Source organism: Phoenix dactylifera, chromosome 3 (genome assembly GCF_051530095.1).
Source record: "Phoenix dactylifera cultivar Ajwa chromosome 3, Ajwa_hap1_PhDact_Kaust_v1.1, whole genome shotgun sequence".
Classification (NCBI taxonomy): Eukaryota; Viridiplantae; Streptophyta; class Magnoliopsida; order Arecales; family Arecaceae; genus Phoenix; species Phoenix dactylifera.
In genome coordinates, this window is record NC_143192.1 from 9,683,636 (window position 1) to 9,705,576 (window position 21,941).

Sequence of the window (21,941 nt, forward strand, 5' to 3'; positions counted from 1 at the left end):
TACATGCTCTGAATCATGCATATCGCTGCATGACAATAAATGGTAGTGAACCTACTCACAAATCTTTTGGATCACAATTAGCTGAAGCGAGAGTAGCAGCAGCAGCAGCTTCTGGTTACCTACTATTGCAAGGACATGCATCAGGCAAAACATTAAGCTGCCATATACTCTTATAATAACCTGTCGGCATGAGAGTGGAGCGGACCACTACGACCTGCTGCTTAGAAATATTTAAATTATGGTTAATGATGAGCAAAACATGTATATAGAGAAATTATTGGGGCAGCAGATTGGATGGCCTCATATGTAGTCAATCATTTCGAAAATACTCTGAGTAAAGGAGAAGGAGCTATCTGGTATATTTCAAAATTTATTATTTTTTATTTTTTTTAATGTATTCGCATATGTAATATATGATAATCTATTTTAGTAAAAAAAAAAAAAAATCCTATCAAGCTGTGCGAGCACGAACCCATTTCGAGTTTTTGGATAAATTAGCCTGTGGGATTCAGCAAACTGCGGTCATATGATCATTCATTCACCACGTTGAACATCCAGGCACTGACTCCTTGGGCAGTTATATGTCAGTGAAGGGATTCGTGGCAAATTGCTTTGCAGTTCGAAAGTTCATCCAATTTGTTTAAGAATTTATCTAGCGATCGGTGGGCTGCTTTGCCAATCATATGCACCTGCACTTGCTTATTTTATTCACTCTCTGCATAGTGTCTGTTGGACACATTCATGGTGGAAGCTGTAGTATGTGGGAGACTGACTTCCACTTTTAGACAGGTGGAAGTAGGGAATTCTTTTTAATTCAAAAAAAAAACCCTGCTTTCATGGATTGCTGGAATTTATAGCTGAAAGAGGTCACGCATTACTTTTGCTGCATGCACATTTGCTTCCTTTCTCATGCCACATAAGCTGCTAAACATAAACAAATTCCCCATCCTAACTGTAATTTTGTTATAGCACTGAAATTTCCTTCTTACATTGATTTAAATAAAAACAAAAGTGGGACAGCATGGGGTACCTTGAACTGTATACCCCTGAACAAGACAAACTCCGAATGGTAAAAAGAATCAGTTGAGGTCCAACCAGCCGGCAGCATCATCCCTTTTCGCTTTCACTTTAATGTACATTTGGGAATAAAGGAAGCTGGGTAACTCTTGAATCAGGGAGCAGTACGGCTGCATTGGTTCTCTCACAAATCGGCCAAGCAAGTGAACATGGGAGCATGGGTATCACAGGCCTACCACATCCATATCTATCTATACACAAAACTATGATAGCATCAAGTTGGGAAGAGCCCTGTTGAATTGTGGGACAAATGATTCCATCCCCAGCCAAGGGCTTTAGCAATTTCTTGGAGCAATGGAGGAATTTATACCCGAATTGGAAAGCCAAAATTCTGAAATGTCCTGATTTCACCCCCACGACTCGCAGTCAAAATAACTAATCCCCAGGCTGACCTGCTCTGCCCCGGCATGCCCCCATCGGAAATATCACCAATACTAGGAGGGCTCTGTTTGTTTGCTGTCATGAGCTCTTCAGGCCAGGTAGCAGAAACCTTGTCACAATAGTTGCTCGAGTTTATATCTATATACCGACAAGCAGGAAAAGGTGAATGCTGGTGCCCATTTGCCTCAACCAGCAGCTGTGGATTTGCCTTGGAAACTCCATTCAGTCTATCGCATCGAGTCCCTGGCTTCCCTCCCATGCTGCTGGTTGGCCAAGGAACAGCAACTGTCACATCCCGGCAATGAAAATGCTCGTAAGAATGCATAACAGTGGCAACACCTTTGCTTCTACTAGGTTGAGAATCATCGTCATATTTCCACGCAAACACATGTGAGTCCTCACTAGCACAAATCACATACTTCCCATCCACAGTCACACAGGCTGAAATTTGGCTGCTTGTGTTGCGAAAACCTGAAAAAGAATAGCCATATATCAATTTCAGCTAACATCATAAATAACAATCAAAAACATTTTTTGGATATCGTAGAAATATTGCAAACTCCATGATAATATCAAATCAAATAGAAAACTTGAATATGCTTCATAAATCCAAAACTGTTACAAGCAAAAATCAGATGGGATGACATTACATACATTGGAAACAGGATGGCTTCCATAAACAGTAAATATGGTTAAATATGCAGTAAATTAGTAGTTTAAAGTGTAGATCAGGATGATAGAAACAGGATCCTCAGAATTAAACAGACTATTAATTTCTAGATAAATTTGATAAAAATTAACAAAGGAAGGCCTTTGATCAGGATTTTGTCTGTTCAAATCATGACACTTTTCAGATCAATCACAAAAATTGTTATGCCTGTTTTATTGAGCACTAATATCTCCTCAAAAGTATCACATGCTATGCAAATTTGACATGCCCATTAATTAATGGAGGCAATTTTGGGATTACAAAATGTAGACTACTGAGATTTGGTGGATAGTTCTTAATTGCCAGAATCCAGAGAGGGTACTGCTGTGAGTATGAGGAAGTAAATATTCTAAAAACACTTGAAGGAAGGTCGTGGGATGCCGATTCAAGTTTCTAGGGTGTTTCTGGAGCAGGTATATTACCTAGGTAGAAGCTTCCTGCAACAAAGCGATGGTTGCAGGCAAATATTCCAGTCCAAGGCATGAGACTTCTTTAGTAAGACTATTGATCATGTCCCAGGATTAGCATGCACAGTTAATCTTGGTATGTGACATGGGATGAAGATCTATAACTCATTGCAGGAAGATCAACCAAGTTAAGAACTCACATATCATTTGTCAAACCACCCTATTGGTCCATTCACTTTAACAACTGTCATGTTTTGCTTCCTCAAAAAAAGGTGATTGCATCAGCAACCAGCAAAATAATTGGTCATCATGGTAACTTTTGCTATGCCCTTTTAACAAGAAAACTTAGTTAATTTCTCCTGTTAAAAAGATGTTTTCTTTATAAGTTAGTTTTGACATGAACAATGAGAAGATATCTTGCCTTAGTTGAAACAATAAAACTGAATGCTGAAGCTACGCACTTTTGTTTCTATGTGTTGCAGAAAAATATTACCTGCATAAAAAGTGATTCATGTGCATCATAGTTCATTAATAAGATATTTCTGTTAACCCATCATAAGCTTGTGGTCCAGCCCTAACTTATTATATGCCATCGTTCATGCATCATAGCTCCCTACCTTAGATCAAAATCCTCTACTCTCCTACCTCTAAATCCACTAACATCCGTACTGTCCCTACTGTAGATTTCACCAGTTCCCAAATGCCATCTCCAGCCTCCTCAGTAGTCCGTAAACCTAACCGGCTCTCAAATCTGAAACCTAAGATGTCCAATCTCCATGCCACAATTCTAGGCATTAATCAGTTAAAAAAAAAACCAAACTCAGATGAAGTTTAAGGATCAGTACGCCATGCTAATGAAAGAATCAAGCGAGAACGAGAGAAACAAGAGGAAGTATTCCATTTCACATTAAAATTTTTATACATTGAAAGGATTTGATGTGTAGACATAGTTAATAATAAATTGAAGCTATGCCTTCAATGAACTTAGTTGAGAGAATCAAGGGAATTGGGTCATCAAATCCCTGATCCTCTGCTGCCTCGCATCTAGTTACTCATACTATCACACCACAGCCCTCACCTCCTACCTCCAGTCCCCAGCACCCTCTTTCCTGTCATGTTTTCTAATCAACATTGAGGATGGTAATCACATTGCAGACGACAGCCCTCTTAATGGCTTCTTCAACTCCCATCAATTACTAAAGTTTTAGCTTTTGTTCACTCCTCTGATTGCCCATAAGTTCTCTTTTAGTCCTTGTTTTTTGAAAATCTACCAATCACTGTTTGAGGGGGAAGAACATTTTCGAAGACAAGCTATATGAAAGACGCAACTTTAAGATTCCATTATAAGATGATTAATACCTCTGTCTTCTGCAAGACTTTTGTTTTCTAATTCTACCTTGTTCTTTATCGCTTCTATGCCTAGATCTCTTGCTACTAAATTTGGTGTACCCTGGGGTGTTGTATTTACAAGTAGCTACATTTTGACTCCTAGAATAATTAGAAACATGGTGTGAAAACTGAATTTCAGCTTCAGCAGTGCTTATGGAGTTCCAATTTCAGAGTTTTGATTGTCTTGGCAGCATTGCTCCAAATTTCAGGTTTCATTCATAGAAATCAAGAATTCAAAAAATTGGAAACATTAAAGAAAGACAAAGAAACCAAACAAATTATTAACAACATTTTACAGTATTTTCTTGCAGTATAGGTTCTTTATGTGTAGTTTCAACAACTTTAGGCAATAGCAGTGAAATTCACAAAGCATTCGGCTATTTTTATATTGTGCACATGTAACAAGGAAGGTGAAATATGATTATAATTAGGACTGGAAAAATTCAAATTCAACAAGCCATATTTGTTTTAGCTTCACTGGAGCTAGTACTATAATATTGGAAATGAACCCAGCTTGAGCTTCAATGGAACCAACTACAAATAAATATATCGAAGACCACTAATTCTTAATAGCTGGAACATGAACTTAATTTGTATTGCTGTAAAAAAAATTGAAGTTCTTTATATCAAGGTTTTCATCCTCTAATTGTTATAATGGCTTTCATTCTTCACATGGTTCACTCTAGATTAAAAAGATACGGACCCTTCCAAACTGAAACTTAAAAAGCTCATTTTAAAGAGGGAAAACAAAGCCATTTCACCTCAATTGCTAAACTACATTTGGCAGATCTTTAATACAAATTGTAGCTATGCTGACATCTTCAATTCAATCTCACATTTCATATTGCCATAACTGAAAGCAGATAGATACAATGATCATACTAATAATTCTTGGATCATCTATGAGGAGATAGCTACAAAGTGCTATCCTTGCTTGAAGATGGGATGGACGATGCATTAAGTATTCCAAATTCAAGCATATGGGAGAAGATGACAATCTTGAGTAAGATTTGGACTTTTCTTCAAAAATTGGTAAGTACAAATCATTCACACTAGAATACATGTGAAATATGCTACCAACTTCATAGTCCATTTTTGGAAATTGTATAGAGATCCTTGTCTCAAAGACTGCAAGCGGTTAACGGACAGCCAAGGGGAGTGCCTAGTACCTTGGTGCTAAATATGTGCCGAGAGGTCAAGATGGATCAAAATAATAAATTATAAAAAACAATAAGAGAAACATAAAATAAACAGTAATAATCAACAATACAAAAGAATATCTAAGAACTAAGAATTGTTAGGTATCAACATGGCAGGATCCAGTACAAAGCTACAACCAATCACATCCTCCACACTCTAACATGATAAAAAATGTTAAGATGGGGCACCCAAGCAGGCTGTCTAGGCAGGTAAAGCAGTCATCTTTTAAATGAAAATTTTGAAAATTTTCTAATCTCTACTAATATAACTTAAGCTATGTTGTATAACTTGCAAATATGCAACCTTATGTATACTGTATAGTGAGAGCGTAATTTCAAGGAGAGGCTTCTACCTTTGAATTTGTGAACCAATTCAACACCATCAATTACCCGGATTCGTGAATCTGCAGATGTAATCAGCACTTTTGAGAAGCTCCCTGGGGCAAACTGTCGAATAGAACTAATCAGCAAAGCCAACCATATAATGTTCTGAAATTTACTACTAGATGGAGAACCTCAAAAAATTAGTGAGATACGATCAGAATAAAGATAATTCATGCCTTTTGCAATTAGATACCTGGAAACCAGTAATTTTCTTGTGACTGGACTTCTTTTTCTTGTTTTGCAAGTCAATTTGACATTTTTGAACAAGTTTATTATCTGGAAGAACAAATAAAAGGTTACAGAGTATAAACATACAGGTCCTTCACTTAGATTTGGCGTAGCCAAAAGCTCCCTATCAGACAAGCAAAAAAAGTTCACTATAAGACACATGAGGGGGGAAAAGAAGTGGGGAAGGGAGGGGGAGGGAGGGAGATAGAGAGAAGAGAGAGAGATAAGTTCGTGATGGTCCATACCAGATGTGTCGTACAAGAGGCAACTTCCCTTGTGTGAACCAACTAGTGCACCCTTCAGAAGCCAACAGATAACAAGCATTAAGACAAACCTGGAGGATCGATTCAAAGTCTTGGAGAAGTAATTGTAAATTGAAACATTAAAAATGAAGTAATCACAGTATCAAGCATAAAAACCTGTCCATCAGGCGTATAGCATGCAGCAGTGACCATTTCATGCAAATCATTCCAGTCAACTATTTGACGATCAGGAATACTCCATATGCGAACTTTCTCATCTAGGGATCCACTAATGAAGTATCTGTCGTCAACAGGATTGAATTGGATGCAAGTCACTACATCAAGGAAAGTGAAGAAAGCATCACGAAGACATTAGCTAGTTAAGAAGCCAAAACCAAAATGAAGGACCAATGCAAGACAAAAAAGCACATAATATACTTACCATAGTCACTGTGAGAGAATGTTTTCAAACAGGAATTGCTAGACATGTGCCATAGTCGAACTGTTTTGTCCATTGAAGATGATAGCAGATACTGTGATGCAAATAGACTCAATATCACTCAGTACTACAAGTAATAATGACAAACTCCTGACTCCAAATATTTATTTATCTTAAATAAGCATCGCTCAGGAACACTAAAAGCAGCACAATACTGATAAACAAAGATATATATATATATATATATATATATATATATATATATATCTTAGAAAGCTCTCCTATGAGTGGTTACTGAAACTAGCAAATACATATTCCTGTAATGCACAAAAATTCATAATATATAATCACATGACTGTTAAGCCACATAGTTTATACATTCACGAATAAATAGTCTAATTGTGTCCATAATACTTCTGCTTTACTTTTTCTCTAGTTTCAAATAAAATAGACATAACAGAAAGAAACAACATCTACAAAATACTAAATGGCATCTGATTTCATTGTAAATTAATTAAAGATGGTGCCAAGAAATTGGTTTCCTAAATAATAAAAAAATGCAGGGCTTAAAAGGAAGCTGCAAATACAATATGAGCAAGAGTCAGAAAATAAGGCCAAGTTCGATATAAATAAGATGAACTTATTTATGATAATTTTCTGCAGAATCTTTGGCCTCTCATATTTTATGTAGATTGTTAACCTTAAGAAGTAATGCAGCAAAATCAAAGACGTGAAGCACTGAATTGATAATATGTATAACAGGAATATAGATAATGATCTCGCGGGTGCAACAGGGTTCAGCCTGTTAAACCTAAATTTCAGGGTCTACTAGAACTTGGGTCTAATATTTTAATGAAAGTGCATTAGAAAGGCAGGTTCACTGAGATTTTTTATGGAGTTTCTAAAATAGGAGAAGCTAAATATTTTGTTTACTGGAAATTTAAAGTTTACATCAATTTTTATTGGGAAAGACCTACAAAGGTCAAAAATAAGGCAAGAAACAAGTGCATGGGTATTAGGGATACTTTAGATTAAAAATTATAGATGGAAAAACTGTAATAAGATAGACGAGGAAGGCGGCATTAGCCCACCAAATTACTAGCAATCACATCTAAGATCATAGGGTTTCACATTTAGCGCATGGAACACCATGAAGAAGAACAGATAGAATCTTTGCCTTGTTTCTCAAAATCTGGTATGTATTACAATGGCAGATTTCACTTATACAGGCCTTTCTAACTTTCTTGTAGCATTAGGAATTAGGATTATATAGTATATAGAGAAGGAGAAAATTTTTACTCGAACCTACTTTCAGTCCATTCCTTTTAATTAAATTTATATGACTTTAGGTCAAACACCAGTCGTGTTTCTGGACATCTACTTTCTGTGGGTTTATGGTCTATGACACTACATTTGTTTTTCCAAAGATCCCACCTCCATAAAATTTTTCCTTATTATAAAACCAAGATTATCCTCACCCAACCACTAAATTCTTTGAGAACACATAATAATGAGTTTGCCTCATCGCCACCATTATTAAATCATCAGCATTAACCAACTGGCCTGTAGATGTAATGAGATGGAGGTGCTCTAGCTTTAACATATTCTTTTTTTGACTGGAATATCGTTAACATATTCAAATATCATGCAACTAGGTTTCAAATCTAGGACTTGAATCTACAGAACCTACTTAAGTGCCTGTTTAATTTTGCTGCCTTTTAAACCATGTGAAAATAGAATAAGGACAAGGTGGCAAAAATTTGATAGGGTCAGATTCTATTAGCAAGCTACACATTTTGCCCAACTAAAAATCAAATGTTAGACTTGACTTAGAACCACTGGGAACTAGATGAGTCAAATTCCAAAATTTTATCTACTACACGATCTTGAACAGAGTTTTCAATTTTTTTCTGAATATCCAAACACCTTATCAATATCCTTAATGAGTTAATACTGATCAGACTTGTAGTTTTATTTATTTTGAACGATTCACTAAGTGCATAAATTACAATGACTTAACACAAATGAACTCACGAACATTCATACTTGACTTTCTGGCTTGAATTTTCTATGTTGAGCTATAATTTGAATCAATATAATTCTCTTGCTCTGGAATATGCAACACAAAAGTATGAGAGCCAATGTAACTGATCCACCAAAGTATAGAGATGATGTATTAATATTTTGATGAATGTAATTCAACGGCTTGGAATACTAATACAATGAACAAAAGTTCCTTAACCAATATATAATTCAAGATGTTACCTCTTGCAGAAAGAAGTACATCATTTTATTTCACTCATTTCAGTATTACCATAACCATAGCCATCAAGCCTTGTCCCAAATGTTCAGTTTTTGGCTTTATGTATCCTCATTCACCAACAAACCCACTAATTATAGTACCTTCTGCATAAATAGCCAATATAGGGGGAAGGCAAAATTATAAAACACAAAGGAACTACAGCTTTCCTAGAACTTCTACCACAATGTTGTTCGCATGAGTACTAGTTCCCCAAGCATGTTAGTCTTTTATAATATCTAAAACCTGTTATTGTGACCTTGTGGTTTTTTTCCCTTCTTGGTTTGATTTCTTGCAAAAACAATGGAACAGCCTTATTTCTCTCCACAATATGGTCCCAGAAATGCGTAGTCTTCCTAGACACATCCCCAGCAAATTTCTTGCTGTAATGGCATTACTACCTAAGAAAAAAATTACAGTAACCATTTGTTCTAGCAGCATTATTGCCTAGGGATGCCATCAAAGTTACACAGCATAATAAATCTTAGCTGCAAAACCCTCCCCCCATCAAAAGCAGATACACAAAAAGAAGTCATGGACATAAACCCCACAAGAAACTTTAGGTTAATACAACATCAAATAAACTATCATTGCATGTATGTATGTGCAGGCATAAATGTTACATGGTAGAAAAAAACTTTCCAACACAAGAAAAATGACAAAATATATGATCTGACTTTTCTTAAATCCAGAATCTTCTTATGTTGCAACATGTAAGCTTCTTTTCTTGGTTCATGGATGTTGAAACAATCAAAGTCAGTTCACTTTTTTACTTTTTTTTTTTTGCCATTTTAGCCATCTCTCCACATGGGGACCTGAGGGCTTCAGAATTTTGCATTTTAGAAAAGATTTTGGATGTCCATATGGAGATTTGCTGCTCATGTTAGAGCTCTAATTTACTTAGAATAAGAGTCATGGAGAAAAGGAAGGGTGCATATGAATTTTTTGACTGACTGAAAATATCTCTCTTGGAACAACTTCAGCTATGTTCTATAATCCTTTCTCTCCGTTTCTTTCTTCCTCTTCCCCCCTCCTCCTCTGGTCTAATATCAATTCTTCCTTTATTCGCTTCTTTAACTTTCTTTTATATTATTTATCTTTTTGTAAACAAAATTGCATATGTTGTTTGCTTAATTCAATTATAAGCCAACTAGGAACTTTCTCGGTTAGCTAAAAACCCACTAGAACCATATTCCTCCTATCCTCACCTTTTTTTCTTCCTCTCTTTCTTCCTCTTTTGTCTATTCCCTCTTCCTCTCCTAGTCTAATATCAATTCTTCCTTTATTCTCTTCTTTAACTTTCTTTTATATCATATATCTTTTTGTGAACAAAATTACATATGCTGTTTGCTTAATTCAATTATAGGTCAACGAGGAACTTTCTCGGTTAGCCAAAAACCCTGTAGAACCGTATTCCTCCTATCTTTACAAGGCAGTGCCTCCTTTCAGGTCAGAGCTGGACTTTAGGAAGGAATGAGATGAAAATCAGCTTTTGACATGATATTTTTGTGAAAGGATTTTAACCAGAGTCTTTTCCTTACTTATTACAGGAATAATGGCAAAGGTTTTGGATGACCAGGAAACGAGGTAAACTTTGATGATTAGATGCTTTAAAACTTAAACTAGCTTAAGATTCAAGAATTGCTCCTATGGGTAAATGTGTTATAAGGGAAAGGAAATACCAATTAAATGCAAGACAAAGGCATTTCAACGAGTCTTTATGGACAAACCATTCTAAACAATTTAATGAAAAAGCTGTTATCAGTAGGACATTTCCATGCCCTGATGGAGACAAGCCGGACTTCATGTCTTAATGAGGTTCAGAAAAAAAACAGAAGGAAAAATCATTCCTTAGCAATTAGTTGAAAAAACCATTACCAATTGGTATTCCATGCCATATTGGAGAGAAGGCTGCTGCATGTACTTTAAAACATAAGCATAGAAGTGGACTGCATGTCATCATGAGATTTAGAAAACAACAACAACAAAAGCAATAATCTGATTAAAAGATACTATGGCATCTGACAACAGCGAATTGTGTGGTTTATAGCTTAGTAGAGGGAATCTTCTATCTACGATAACATTGTCGTTGGGAATTGGCTCGACCGAGATGCCGAGCTGCTAGAGGGCTTAGACAATTGACTGTTTAGACCATGGAGATGGCCAAAGATCGTGATGTGCCACCAAGGTGGCGAGGTGGTGGTCATTGTGCTCAAATGGCGATGGCTCCAATGTTGGATGCTCCCGATGTAGTACCGGAAAGAGAAGATTGTGCTTGGACCTTCACTGCAATGCCGGATCCAACCCGAAACAACAAAAATGAAGAAATCCTCATGTCGGAGAATGTTCGGCAAGGGACCCTCCGATGCTTGAGTCAGACGGACTCTCAAGGAACAACGGAGGTGTTGCGAGAGTAGCACAAGAGAGTAAGAGGACTTGAGAGCATTTACTTGGGTCCCTCGAAAATAATTTATATAGAAAAGGGTCAGTGCCCGTCACCGAGAAATTTGGGCCTACAAGTCGGCAGTTTTTGGTAGCCCATTGCAGGTTTTGAAGGTCACATGCGAGCGTTTCAGCCATGCATCTCACCCACGCAGTTATAGGAACCGCTCTCGGTCATCGCCGAGGTGTCGCTAACTTAGGAGAGAATTTGAAATTCGAAGGACTCTGTGTGCCTTTGGGTTGGCCATGTGGCAAGCTTTGGCTGGTTGATAAGAGGCTTTATGGCGAGCTCTGATTGGTCAATCGGCCACATCAATTGTGATCAGTTTCAAGGCGTATCACTTGCCCCCCACTTCCGAGGCTGAGCTAACTTGTTAACTCGAGAAATGGAAGTAGACTTGCAGGTAAGGCCGACCAACCGAGGTGAGCTGTGAAGCCGGGTTGAAATCAAGCAACGAAGCCGAGCCATCGCAGCCATCTCTTCGATTTTGTTGCAGAGATCTTCTAGATACCTCATTTATGAAGGACGGGCCGATGTCTGCACTTTCTGAAGCGGTATCATTCGTAGCAGGAATATCAGTGCTCCGCAAGGAAAACCCCTAGATGAAGTGGAAAATGGATTAAGAGTTTACACTACCCAAGGATGAGAAGGAGCTCTGAAAGTGGTCGGTCGAGTCTTATTTTCTCATTGTGCGCACTGCTATTGAGGTAAGGCTACAAGCTTCGCTACTTCGAAGTTCTTCTTTGATCAATAGAACTGACCGTTTCTTTTCTGCTCACACGGGGTCTACGCTGCATGGGTGCTCGTCGAGATCACCCACACCTACCAGCACAACTCAGAGCGTGCCGATCGTCGGATCCATAAGGCCAAGTGAGGAAAGGCTCAGGCCAAGGAGAAGCAATCGACAACCGAGAAGGCGAGGAAGGAGGCTGAGGCTTATGCTCGTCTCTTCGAGAAAAGGGTCGACGCCGCCGAGGCCCAGCTCAACCTGTTGGAGGCCAAGCTCAAGAGGATCCAACAGGAGATCAACAAGGAGATGGGTGATGCGTCAACATTGCCGCACGAAGAGAAACAGATGAAAAATCCTTGTGCCCACAATGCACCGACCAAATCAGTAAGGAGGACGAGGAAGAGATCGCTCATCTCAATGGCCTGGTGGCAGAGGCTGAGAGCAGAGCTTTTCGAGCCGAAGAGAGGTTCGCCTAGGCGGAAGACAAGGCCAGTCTAATCTAAGGAGAAAGCTATCCAAGACGAGAAGAAAGCCGCCCAAGTTGAGGAGGCCCGACGGGCGACCACAGAGTACAAAAACTTGCAGAAGTTTCGCAACGAGATGCTGGAAGCCACTAGAGACTACTTCAAGAAGAGCTTCACCATTTATAGGGGAAGGGTCAACAAGTTGCTTCCCAAGGTCGACCTCAACTCAATCACCTTTTCGGGAGAATCTTCTAGTGAAGAGGATTTCTTGGGAGGAGCCGAAGAAGAAGAAAAAGAGGAGGAACGAGAAGAAGAAGAAGAGGAAAGAGAGTAGGATAGTCCCCCAACTTGGGTATTCACAAACCGCGGTTTTGTATTTCCCTTTTCTTTCTCTTGCTCTTTTGTAACCTTCTCCTTTGAAATAAAATGAACTATCCTTTTATGTTCCTCTAGTCCGTTTGCTTTTCATTAATTGTTCTGCTCAAAGTTGCTCAATCCATAGGCCTAACTCATGCTTTTGCCAAGTTTGTTAAGTCATTTGAAGCAGTTCTACGCCATATGTAAGCTTCATTGTAGCTCAGTGTATGAGCCAATGTAGGTCTGCACGAGCAGGCCAGCATGCGAGTTATCATCAGTCCAATGAGGCAGATTGGTGCATGAGCTAAGGCAGGTTCGAAGGTGGCTTGTCCCTCGGTCTCAGCATGGCCAAGATCGCACATCCAAGACGGCCTTCCAAGGTCGCCTATTTGCCTAGTGAAGGTGCGGATGACGTTTTCAAAGTCCCGAGAAATTTTTCCTCAGGCTTGCTGCCTGGTGCAAATCCTTTGTCGAACTTTACACCAGCTTTATGAGGATAATAACTTTGGGGCGGTGTTTCGAAGGACGGGTCCTTAAGAATGTTTTCCAAAAAAAAGATGGACCGTCAGTAAGCTCGATATATGGTGAGCGATCAGGTGGGACAGTTCGATCTCAATCATCTGGGAACTCTATAAAAGGAGAGGGCATCACCCCTCTAGATGGAATAGTTTCTATGTTCTTCATCCTCTCTATCTTCTTTCTCCCTTGCTCTGTCACCATGGATCATTCGCTAGCAGAATGGCTACCAAACCACCGTAAGGCTCTCCAGCTGGCCCTCCAACAGGCCATAGAGAGGGTGGTGGAGGTCGAAAATGAGCTGAGGCTTCAATGAGATAGGTTGGCCACAGAGAAGATGACGATCCTCCGTCGGAGGGCAACGAAGATGGAGGCGAAGCTGCGAATGGGTGAACTCCAGACGGAGGATGTGGACCTCAAGATCTTCGAACTCCTGAAGGAGTTGCAGGTCACCCGACAGCAGGCCACAGAAGTCGAGGGGAAGACCGCTTAAGCAATGGAGTGCGAGCCGTTGGCCGAGCTTGAGTGGGACATCGTCAAGTCCTCATTAGGGACTGCTCGACTAAGGACTCCCCCTTGATCTCCTTGGTCTTCCTGAGATGTGGGGCGAGGCGGAGGTCGGTCTCTTGGATGTTGTAGTCAGCAAGGGCCGGCCATCCTCAAGCTGCTTTTTGTTGAGGACGAAGTGGCAAATGAGATGAAGCATGGCTTCCTAGTCAGCAGCTGCTTCATCCAAATTATCTATAGTGTCTTAGGTTGTGTTTTTTTTGTAAATCTGCTCGGTTGCCAAGCTAACACCACTATAATTAAAGCAATGAATGAATAAAAGTTCTCAACTTTTTATTTTTTTCTGCTCTAATTTCTGTGATGCATGCAATTCTGCTGAGAAGAACCAATCGGCATGGGGTGTAATCGTCCCAATGATTGTCCAGGCTAGCCCTCCCAAGGCCCAAGAGTGAGCTTATCGTTGGGGAAACATTGGGGCCTTGCCCTCCTATCTTGGTCTTGCTTAACCGCCATTAGGAGGTCATTAGAGTCTTGCCCCCTAGTCTCAGCTTTGCTCAGCTAAAGCAGGGACTTGGAGCTTTTAAGGTAGTGTTTGCAGCAAGGTCCGCCGTACCGGTACCGGTCGGCATACCGGTGGCCGGCCGGACCGGTACGGTACTGGTCCGGTCCGGTCCGTACCGGCTGGTACCGGTCCCGTACCGGCCGGTACGCGGTGGTTTCAAAAACCACAGCGCGCGGCGCTGTGGTTCTAAAAAAAAAAAAAATCGTACCGGTGCGAACCGGTACGGGCTCCGAACCGGCCGGTACGGGCTCCGAACCGGCCGGTACGGGCCCGAACCGGCCGGTTCGCACCGGTACGAGGCCGGTACGGGCCCGAACCGGCTGGTACGCACCCGTACCGGCCGGTTCGGATAAAAAATCGGAAAATACCGGTTTTTTATCCGTTCCGGTACCGGTCCACGGCCGGACCGGTACGTACCGGCCCGTACCGGCCGGTACGGGCCGGTACGGCATTCCATGGTTTGCAGGCAAGGAATACCCAAAGGCTTGAACCTCTAGCTATCAAGATCCGAGAACTATGTTGCAGCCTTGTGGTCGGCGGACTTTATTTATTCGCCCACGACGTTGGTCAACGTTTCAACCTGGGTCGTTGCCATCTTGATGGGAATTGGTTAACTCACCAGGTCTTCGGCTTGAAGGCTGGTGAGACGGGACGTCGGCATCTTCACTTGGGACATCCCAACTTGAATAGATCGGTTGGCTCGCCAAGTCTTCAGTTCAGAGGTCGATAGACAAAAGGTCGACATCTCCACTTGGGTCGTCCCGACCTGGAGAAGTTGGTTATCTCACCAAGTCTTCAGCTCGAATATCAGAAATGGGAGTGTAGCCCCCAAAAAAGCTCTCCTAACAACTTTCTAGCCATGATGGCTTGTAAGTCGGGGCAGCTGAATGGCTCATCCGACGAACAAAGGTTAACCCCCGTGAAAGCTCCTCCAAGAACTTGCTAGCCGCGAAGCTTGCAGGTCGAGGTTGTTGGACGAATAGAGGTGTAGCCCCCACGAAAAAATTTTCTAGAAACTTTCTAGATGCGAAAGCTTGCAGGTCGGGGCCATCGGATGGCTCGTCCGATGAACGGAGGTATAGCACATGCAGAAGCTCTCCCATAAACTTTTTAGCCACGAAGGCTTACAGGTTGAGGCCATTGGATGGCTCGCCCATCAACCAGAGGTGTAGCCCCCACGAAAGCTCCCTTAGAAACTTTCTAGCCTCGAAGGCTTGCAAGTTGGGATAGTTGGATGGCTCGTCCAACGAACAAAGGTGTAGCCCCATGGAAGTCCTCCAAAAACTTTCTAGCCGCGAAGGCTTGTAGGTCGAGGTCGTTGGCTACCTCGCCCAACAAACGGAGGTGTAGCCCCCATGGAAGCTTTCCTAGAAACATCCTAGCTGTGAAGGCTTGCAGGTCGAGATCATTGGATGGCTCGCCCGACGAACAGAGGTTTAGCCTCCATGGAAGCTCTCCAAGAACTTCCTAGCCACAAGGGGCTCGCAAGTCAGGGTTGTTGGCTCACCCGACTTGTTACGCTTGAGAGCGCCTTTATCAGTGGTTGCCGCATCCGACCTCATGCTTGCTTGGGAGCTAAGTACCCAACCTAAAAAACTTAAGAATAATTTCTTGCGAGAAGAAAAGAGTTTCATTGATGAGTCAAGTTCATAGAATGCATTGATACATCTTACTAGTGATAAGCTCAAAGGTTGGATGAGTTTCGTGTTCAAGGTATAGGTGTCCCATTCAGATGCTCCAAACAATAGGTTTCAGAGCATATGACTCCGGATACCTTGTATGGCCCTTCCCAATTCGGTGCCAGCTTGCCTTATTCTGCTGGTTGGGACACCTCAGTCCTTTTGAGCACCAGGTCTCCAGGTCGGAGCTCGTTCAAGCCTAGCGTGTTGCTTCTAGTTACGAGTATCTCGGTCTTTTTGTTGTCGCTGGAAATTGGCCCAACTGAGGCACCAACTTGACTAAGCTTCTTGAGGGCTCGGACAATTGGCTATTCAGACCGTAGAGGTTGGCCAAAGATCGCGATGTGCCTCCAAAATGGTGAGGCAGTGGTCGTTGTGCTCAGGTGGCAATGGCTCCAATATTGGTCGCTCCCAAGATGGCGCTGGGAAGAGATAGTGCTCGAACATTCACTCCGACGCCGAACCTGATCTAAAACAGCAAAGACAAAGAAATCTTCTTGCCGAAAAATGTTCAGCAGAGGACCCTTTAAGCCTAAGTCAGACGGACTCTCAAAAAACAGCAGAGGTGTTGTGAGAGCGACAAAGTGGCAGCACAAGAGCATAAGAGGCCTCGAGAGCATTTACCTGGAGGATCCTCCAAAAATGGTTGATATAGGCGAGGGTCAGTGTCCGTCGCCAAAGAATTTGGGCATGCGAATCGGCCATTTTTGGTAGCCCACGCACGCCCTAAAGATCACGTGCGGGCATTTCACCCATGCATCATGCTTCGCACGTCTCATCCATACGGTTATAGAAAATGATGCAGGTGCATGGACGTCATACAACTTTCATGCCATTTTCAGAGTATTAAATGGCCGAATTTAGAAACGTCATTTAAACTATTAGCATTGATTTTGTTCAAAAATGTGTTTCATTCTCATGTTATTTAGAAGAATGGGATAGAATGTGCTTCATTCGTGTACTGGGGCCGAACCGATACCGGTACCGATATAGGAGGCATACCTATACTGGGTACACTGAATCGGTCCCTGTGCCGGATGTACCGACACAGTGACAGGATAACACCGGTATGAGGCCCGGTACCAAGATAGTATACCTCGGGACAAACAATCATATGACACTTTTTTGGAAGTTTTTGAAAACTTGAATCATCATTCCTTGCATTAGCAAGACACTCTAAAATTTTATTCCAAATGTTAAGTGCGAAGTGCTGACATATTAAGCATATGCAGGAATATTTTCAGAGTGTTCAGGGGTATCATGCTGTCCATCTCCACATGTCCAAAGAGCTAACATTCCAAAATTATGTGTAGATAATACCCATAACTTAAGTGGAAAAAAAGAAATATAAACAACCTAAGAAACTACTAATATGGAAGCATGGGAGTATAGATGGTACAGCAAATGAGCATGTCATGTTGTAATCAATACCACCTAAGAAAATAAAATTGGTTTGGTTATACCGAACATTACAAAAAGCAAATCCTACCTGAAGAAATTCTTTGTTCATGCTGTCAAAATGACACTAGAATATTCAAAATTGCTCTAGAAACTAAAAACATTAACAAAAATTAATAATTAAAGAAAAATTGCATTTATATAAAGAACCTAGTTATGCCCACCACCTTAGAAATGCTTTCTTTAGAATTCCATACTTAAATATACCAATATGATAAAACACCACTTTTAAACCCAATAAGGTTGTCCAATTCAGTCTACATATGATAGTATCAGAAAGCCATACCAAAAAATCAAAAGTTTCTCCCATGAAAGAAAGCTTATCATGTCTAGAATAAGGATCTGCCTGACTAACACAAGCATCAAATTGTGTTCCAGAACTTGAATACACATGGGAAACCCACAACTAAAACACAGTTTGATGGATCAATTTCACTCCATGTATTGATGTTTTTTGTTATCAGCTGGCTGTAAATGCTCATGCAGCACTCTATCTTGAAAATGAAAAAGCCTCACCTAGTCCCTCAAGGTGCCGGAATCTCAACTTGAAACCAGACACAATGAACCCTCTCTTATTTATGTCAAGAACAGAATCCTTCAGAACCCCACTGAGTGCAAATGCTTGGAGCCCACTAGCCTTCCATAGAATCCCAGCCATAGATGCTTTTGCATGCACCGCACTTTCCAAATACCAGTCATCATATTTGCAAAACTAAATGACCAAATTAACCTTGCTCTGCACAATGTTATAGGCCTATGTAAATGTTAACCACTTTTAGTTCTGCTAGTGGCCTAGCATTTCTTTTTCTTGAAAAATATAATATCCATCATACAAATTAAATCATAGAGATATCCTCTTTCCTACATACAACTTTTGGAAATAAAATCACATCCATTCTGGTGGGAAGACATGTGCAGAATGCAGATGTAAATCAGGTATTGCCCCAACTGTTACCTGATGTTTTATCTGTTAGGCTACAAACTGTCGTCCACTTAGATTTGTCTTTATCTCATTAAACATTGACCTTCCACCAGAGATTCTCGTCAAGCATCTTAGAAGTTAAGGAGTCCTTAGAAACAATATCTCTGCTTTAAAATTCAAGTGTCTGGTCAAATTACATACTCTCTTGAGCTTATATTCTGTCCCAGACAAAGAAAGAAGAAGATGACGATGAAAGAAAAGGATGCCGGTTAACTTTGTCAGTTCTTTAGCAACCATTAGCAACAGAGAACCTTATGTGCTAGAACAACTGTTAAATTTTGGTACTCAAAATTCAATATTACGTAGCTCCTGAATTTCAGATGAAACTACCCTTCTCATATACATGTCAAAAATGCAGTCAGAGCAACCGAGATATACCTGTGATTTCGACCACGAGAGATCGAGAATGTCATCCGAGTGCCCTCTGAAAGAGCAGACCGGCTTCTCAGACAGTGCAAACAAATGATCCGGCACCATCAGATGGTCCGAAGCCATGGACTTCCTGCCACCAGGGACGTTTGCTCTCCTCTTTTTCTCCCAATTGTTCCCTTCCACACAAGCCAGTGCCAGTGTTGGTTCGGGCGATCCATTAGTAATTGCAGCAAAAGGATTGCAACTCCCATTATCCTCCCTCTCCACCGGCAATTCCCCCTTCCTCTCATATTCCGTCACCTCCCACACATGAATGACGCAGTCCTCCCCTGCACTCGCCAAGTACCGCCCATCCAAGCTGAATTTGATGCACCAGATGGACCCTTTGTGGGCCTGAATCTCCTGGGTCATGTACAGACCACTGAGCTCCTTGTGCGACTTGCCATACTGCCGGACCTTAGTCCGCTCGGGGCCGTGGTGGTGACGGAGAGAGCGCAAACCATCCTGGCTGTCATCAGTGGCAGAGCTCGACCTCCTCCCTCCTTTCTCCGACGATGTGTCCTTCTCATCACTGCTCCGCGGGTCCCTGTGGTGGCCTCCAGCCACCACGGAGCCTGCAACGTTCTTGATGCTCCTGAGCCAGCTCCCCCTCTTCTTCGACCTCATCGCGCCCGCGGACCCAGCGCCGGCTCTCGGCTCGCCACCAAGGGCACCAAGGCCGCTGCCCTTCGCGGACTCCTCGACATTTTGCCGCCTCATGAGCTCTTGGACTATAGGAGACAGGCCGACGCACATGTCGAACTCCTCCATCGTGAGCTGCCGCCCGGTCCCGACCTCCCTCAGCTTATTCCACATCCCGTCCTCCCTAAACTCCTTCACCACAAACTCCCTCCCGTTGTCGAGATTCTTGATCAAGTACCTCGGATCATCATCATCATCCCCGTCGTCGCCATCTTCCCGGCGGTCTCCGCCGCCGCCATCGGCGTCGGAAGCCTCAAGATTCCCGCCCGACGCCGGCCGGGTTCTTCCGACGAGAAGCGGCTTGCTGGAGACCGGCATATGGATCGCCCGCTGATGGCAGTGCACCTGCGGCCGCTCTAATTGCAGCTGATTATATACAGGGCCGGGATCCACGGAGCCGTCGGATCTAGATCGCGCAATGGCGGGGCCGGCGGCGGCGGCGGCGGCGGAGGAAGAACCGGGGCGACGGCAGAGGCCGTCAGAGGACACGGATCTCCCGATCTCCCCTTCCCGAATGCCCGCCTCGCCAGCGGCGGGGGATTTGAGGCGGGCGAGGGCGGGATCGCCGGCCAGGCCCAGCTGCTGGAGTAGCCTCCGGCGGCGCTCCTCCACGGACGCCGGCTCGGAGATCCAGACGTCGAGGGACACCGCGGACAGCGGCGGGAAGCGAGGCAGGTGGTGGCGGCCGCGGCGTCGGTGGTGGTGTGCGTCGGCGTCGTCGTCGTCGGATGCAGAGGTGGAGGAGCACGACGACGAGAGAATCCGATCAAGCGGCTCGTAAAATTCCTCCTCCTCGTCCTCCTCCTCTTCGTCCGACGGAGTGCTCATCTCGCCACCGGCATAGGTCGCGAGGGGGCGCCAGAGAGGAGAGTTATCGTACAAGACGCGGTTGCGGCGGCGACGGAGTTCTCGAAACCGAAAGGGAGTGTGGATATGAGGCGGGGATCGGGGGAGAACAGAAGGGGACCGAAACCCGATGCGGGGAAAAATGATGAAGGCGTTGGTTTTGGTGTCGGGGGTGGGAGGGAGGGAGTAGATCTATCGATTCTATCCATCGTCTAAAAACGATGACATGGGTGATGCGGTCTTTATCGGTTCATTATCTTACCTCCCCCCTACTTACTACTGTCTCTCTCTCTCTCTCTCTTTTTTCTATTGCTGCCGTCGGGTAACAATCCCACTCTTTAGTAACGGTGATGTCTTCTTTGGTACAATTGTTGGGGAGCCGTAGAGGGGGTGGGAGCCGAACCGTTCCGCCGGTTTGACTCGGCTCAGGCCCAGGAGATGGACTTAGACAGGAAAAACTGATAGATTTTTTTTCTTCTACAAATTTAAATTTTGAAATTTCTTTTTGGTCCTCTATTGTGATCTTCTTATAAATATATATTTTTTAGCACATCTGCTTATTAAAAATATTTTAGTCATTTTAATTTAAAATTCTTAATTTTTTAACGGCGTTAGATGGCATGGGTATATTTACAAAACAAGGATAAAAATGGGTAGAATAGCAAAATAAGTGTTTTACAAAGGTATACATGCAAATATCAATTTTGGAAGGATATTCATATAAAATTTAATAGTTAGGAGGATGCTTATGTAAAAAACCCAAATGATATGGATCTTATTGTCCCTTTTTTTTCTTTTTCAAATAATGAGTGGATGAGATTTATTTCTTTAAAAAATAAAAATTTTATGTGCAAATTGATGTGGAAGGTAAAGTTGGTACCAAACTTTCACTATTCTTTCCTGCTAGTTTTCTGAAAGCAATAAATTTTTACTTTCAAAGACTATTGATATTTGCAAAAATTAATTTAAAAAATAAAGAAAAAATTCACCATACAGGATCCGATAGGGTATATTTTTCTCTTAAATATTTAAAAATAAAAATAATACCAAACGGCCTCTAAGTTATTTCTTTTTGAGAAATTATATAAATTATTCTTTCTTTTGTTTAATTATAACTTCTCGAAGAAGTTTAGGCTAATAATGTTTTTGTCCATCAAGAGAGAAAATGGAAGAAAAGCTTAAATGAAAATTTTATATAGTAAATAATAGCAATTTCATGGTATGGATAGCCCAATGTTAGTGAGTTTGATTAAGCTAATGTTCTTATATGTGTATTCTATTATAGGAAAGCTTCTCAAGATAAGGAGGCTGCATGTTGTTATTCTAGGAGCAAATACCCAAAGTCATAAAAAAACAAAGTAGGATTGCTGATCCTCAATACTTCAATTAAATCATGAATAAATGGGAACTCCCTGATTCCATAAATTCTTCATGACTAGTGTAATGTAATCCACATTTGCTGTCCTTGTTTCATTATTAGAATGACTGCAAGAAGCCCTTTCCGAGGAAAAGCAAGCAAAAACCTAAGGA

At 41.8% G+C, this 21,941-nt stretch overlaps 1 protein-coding gene across 2 annotated transcripts; it reads right to left on the reverse strand.

Moving 5' to 3' along the window:
* Positions 1-931: 931 nt before the first annotated feature.
* Positions 932-20,721, reverse strand: LOC103707690 (uncharacterized). 2 transcript variants are annotated; one of them, XR_005507352.3, is made up of 7 exons: positions 18,831-20,625; positions 6,459-6,549; positions 6,194-6,351; positions 6,020-6,108; positions 5,740-5,898; positions 5,516-5,609; positions 932-1,929 (listed from the first exon to the last, which is right to left on the reverse strand). XR_005507352.3 is itself a non-coding variant. In XM_039116930.3 (7 exons), exons 1-7 carry the CDS (start codon positions 20,391-20,393, stop codon positions 1,382-1,384), a joined length of 2,589 nt encoding a protein of 862 aa, XP_038972858.3. In that variant the 5' UTR covers positions 20,394-20,721; the 3' UTR covers positions 932-1,381. The 2 variants fall into 2 exon arrangements, 1 of the variants encoding a protein (XP_038972858.3); XM_039116930.3 differs by having other exon boundaries at positions 5,740-5,822; positions 6,020-6,071; positions 18,831-20,721.
* Positions 20,722-21,941: the final 1,220 nt, after the last annotated feature.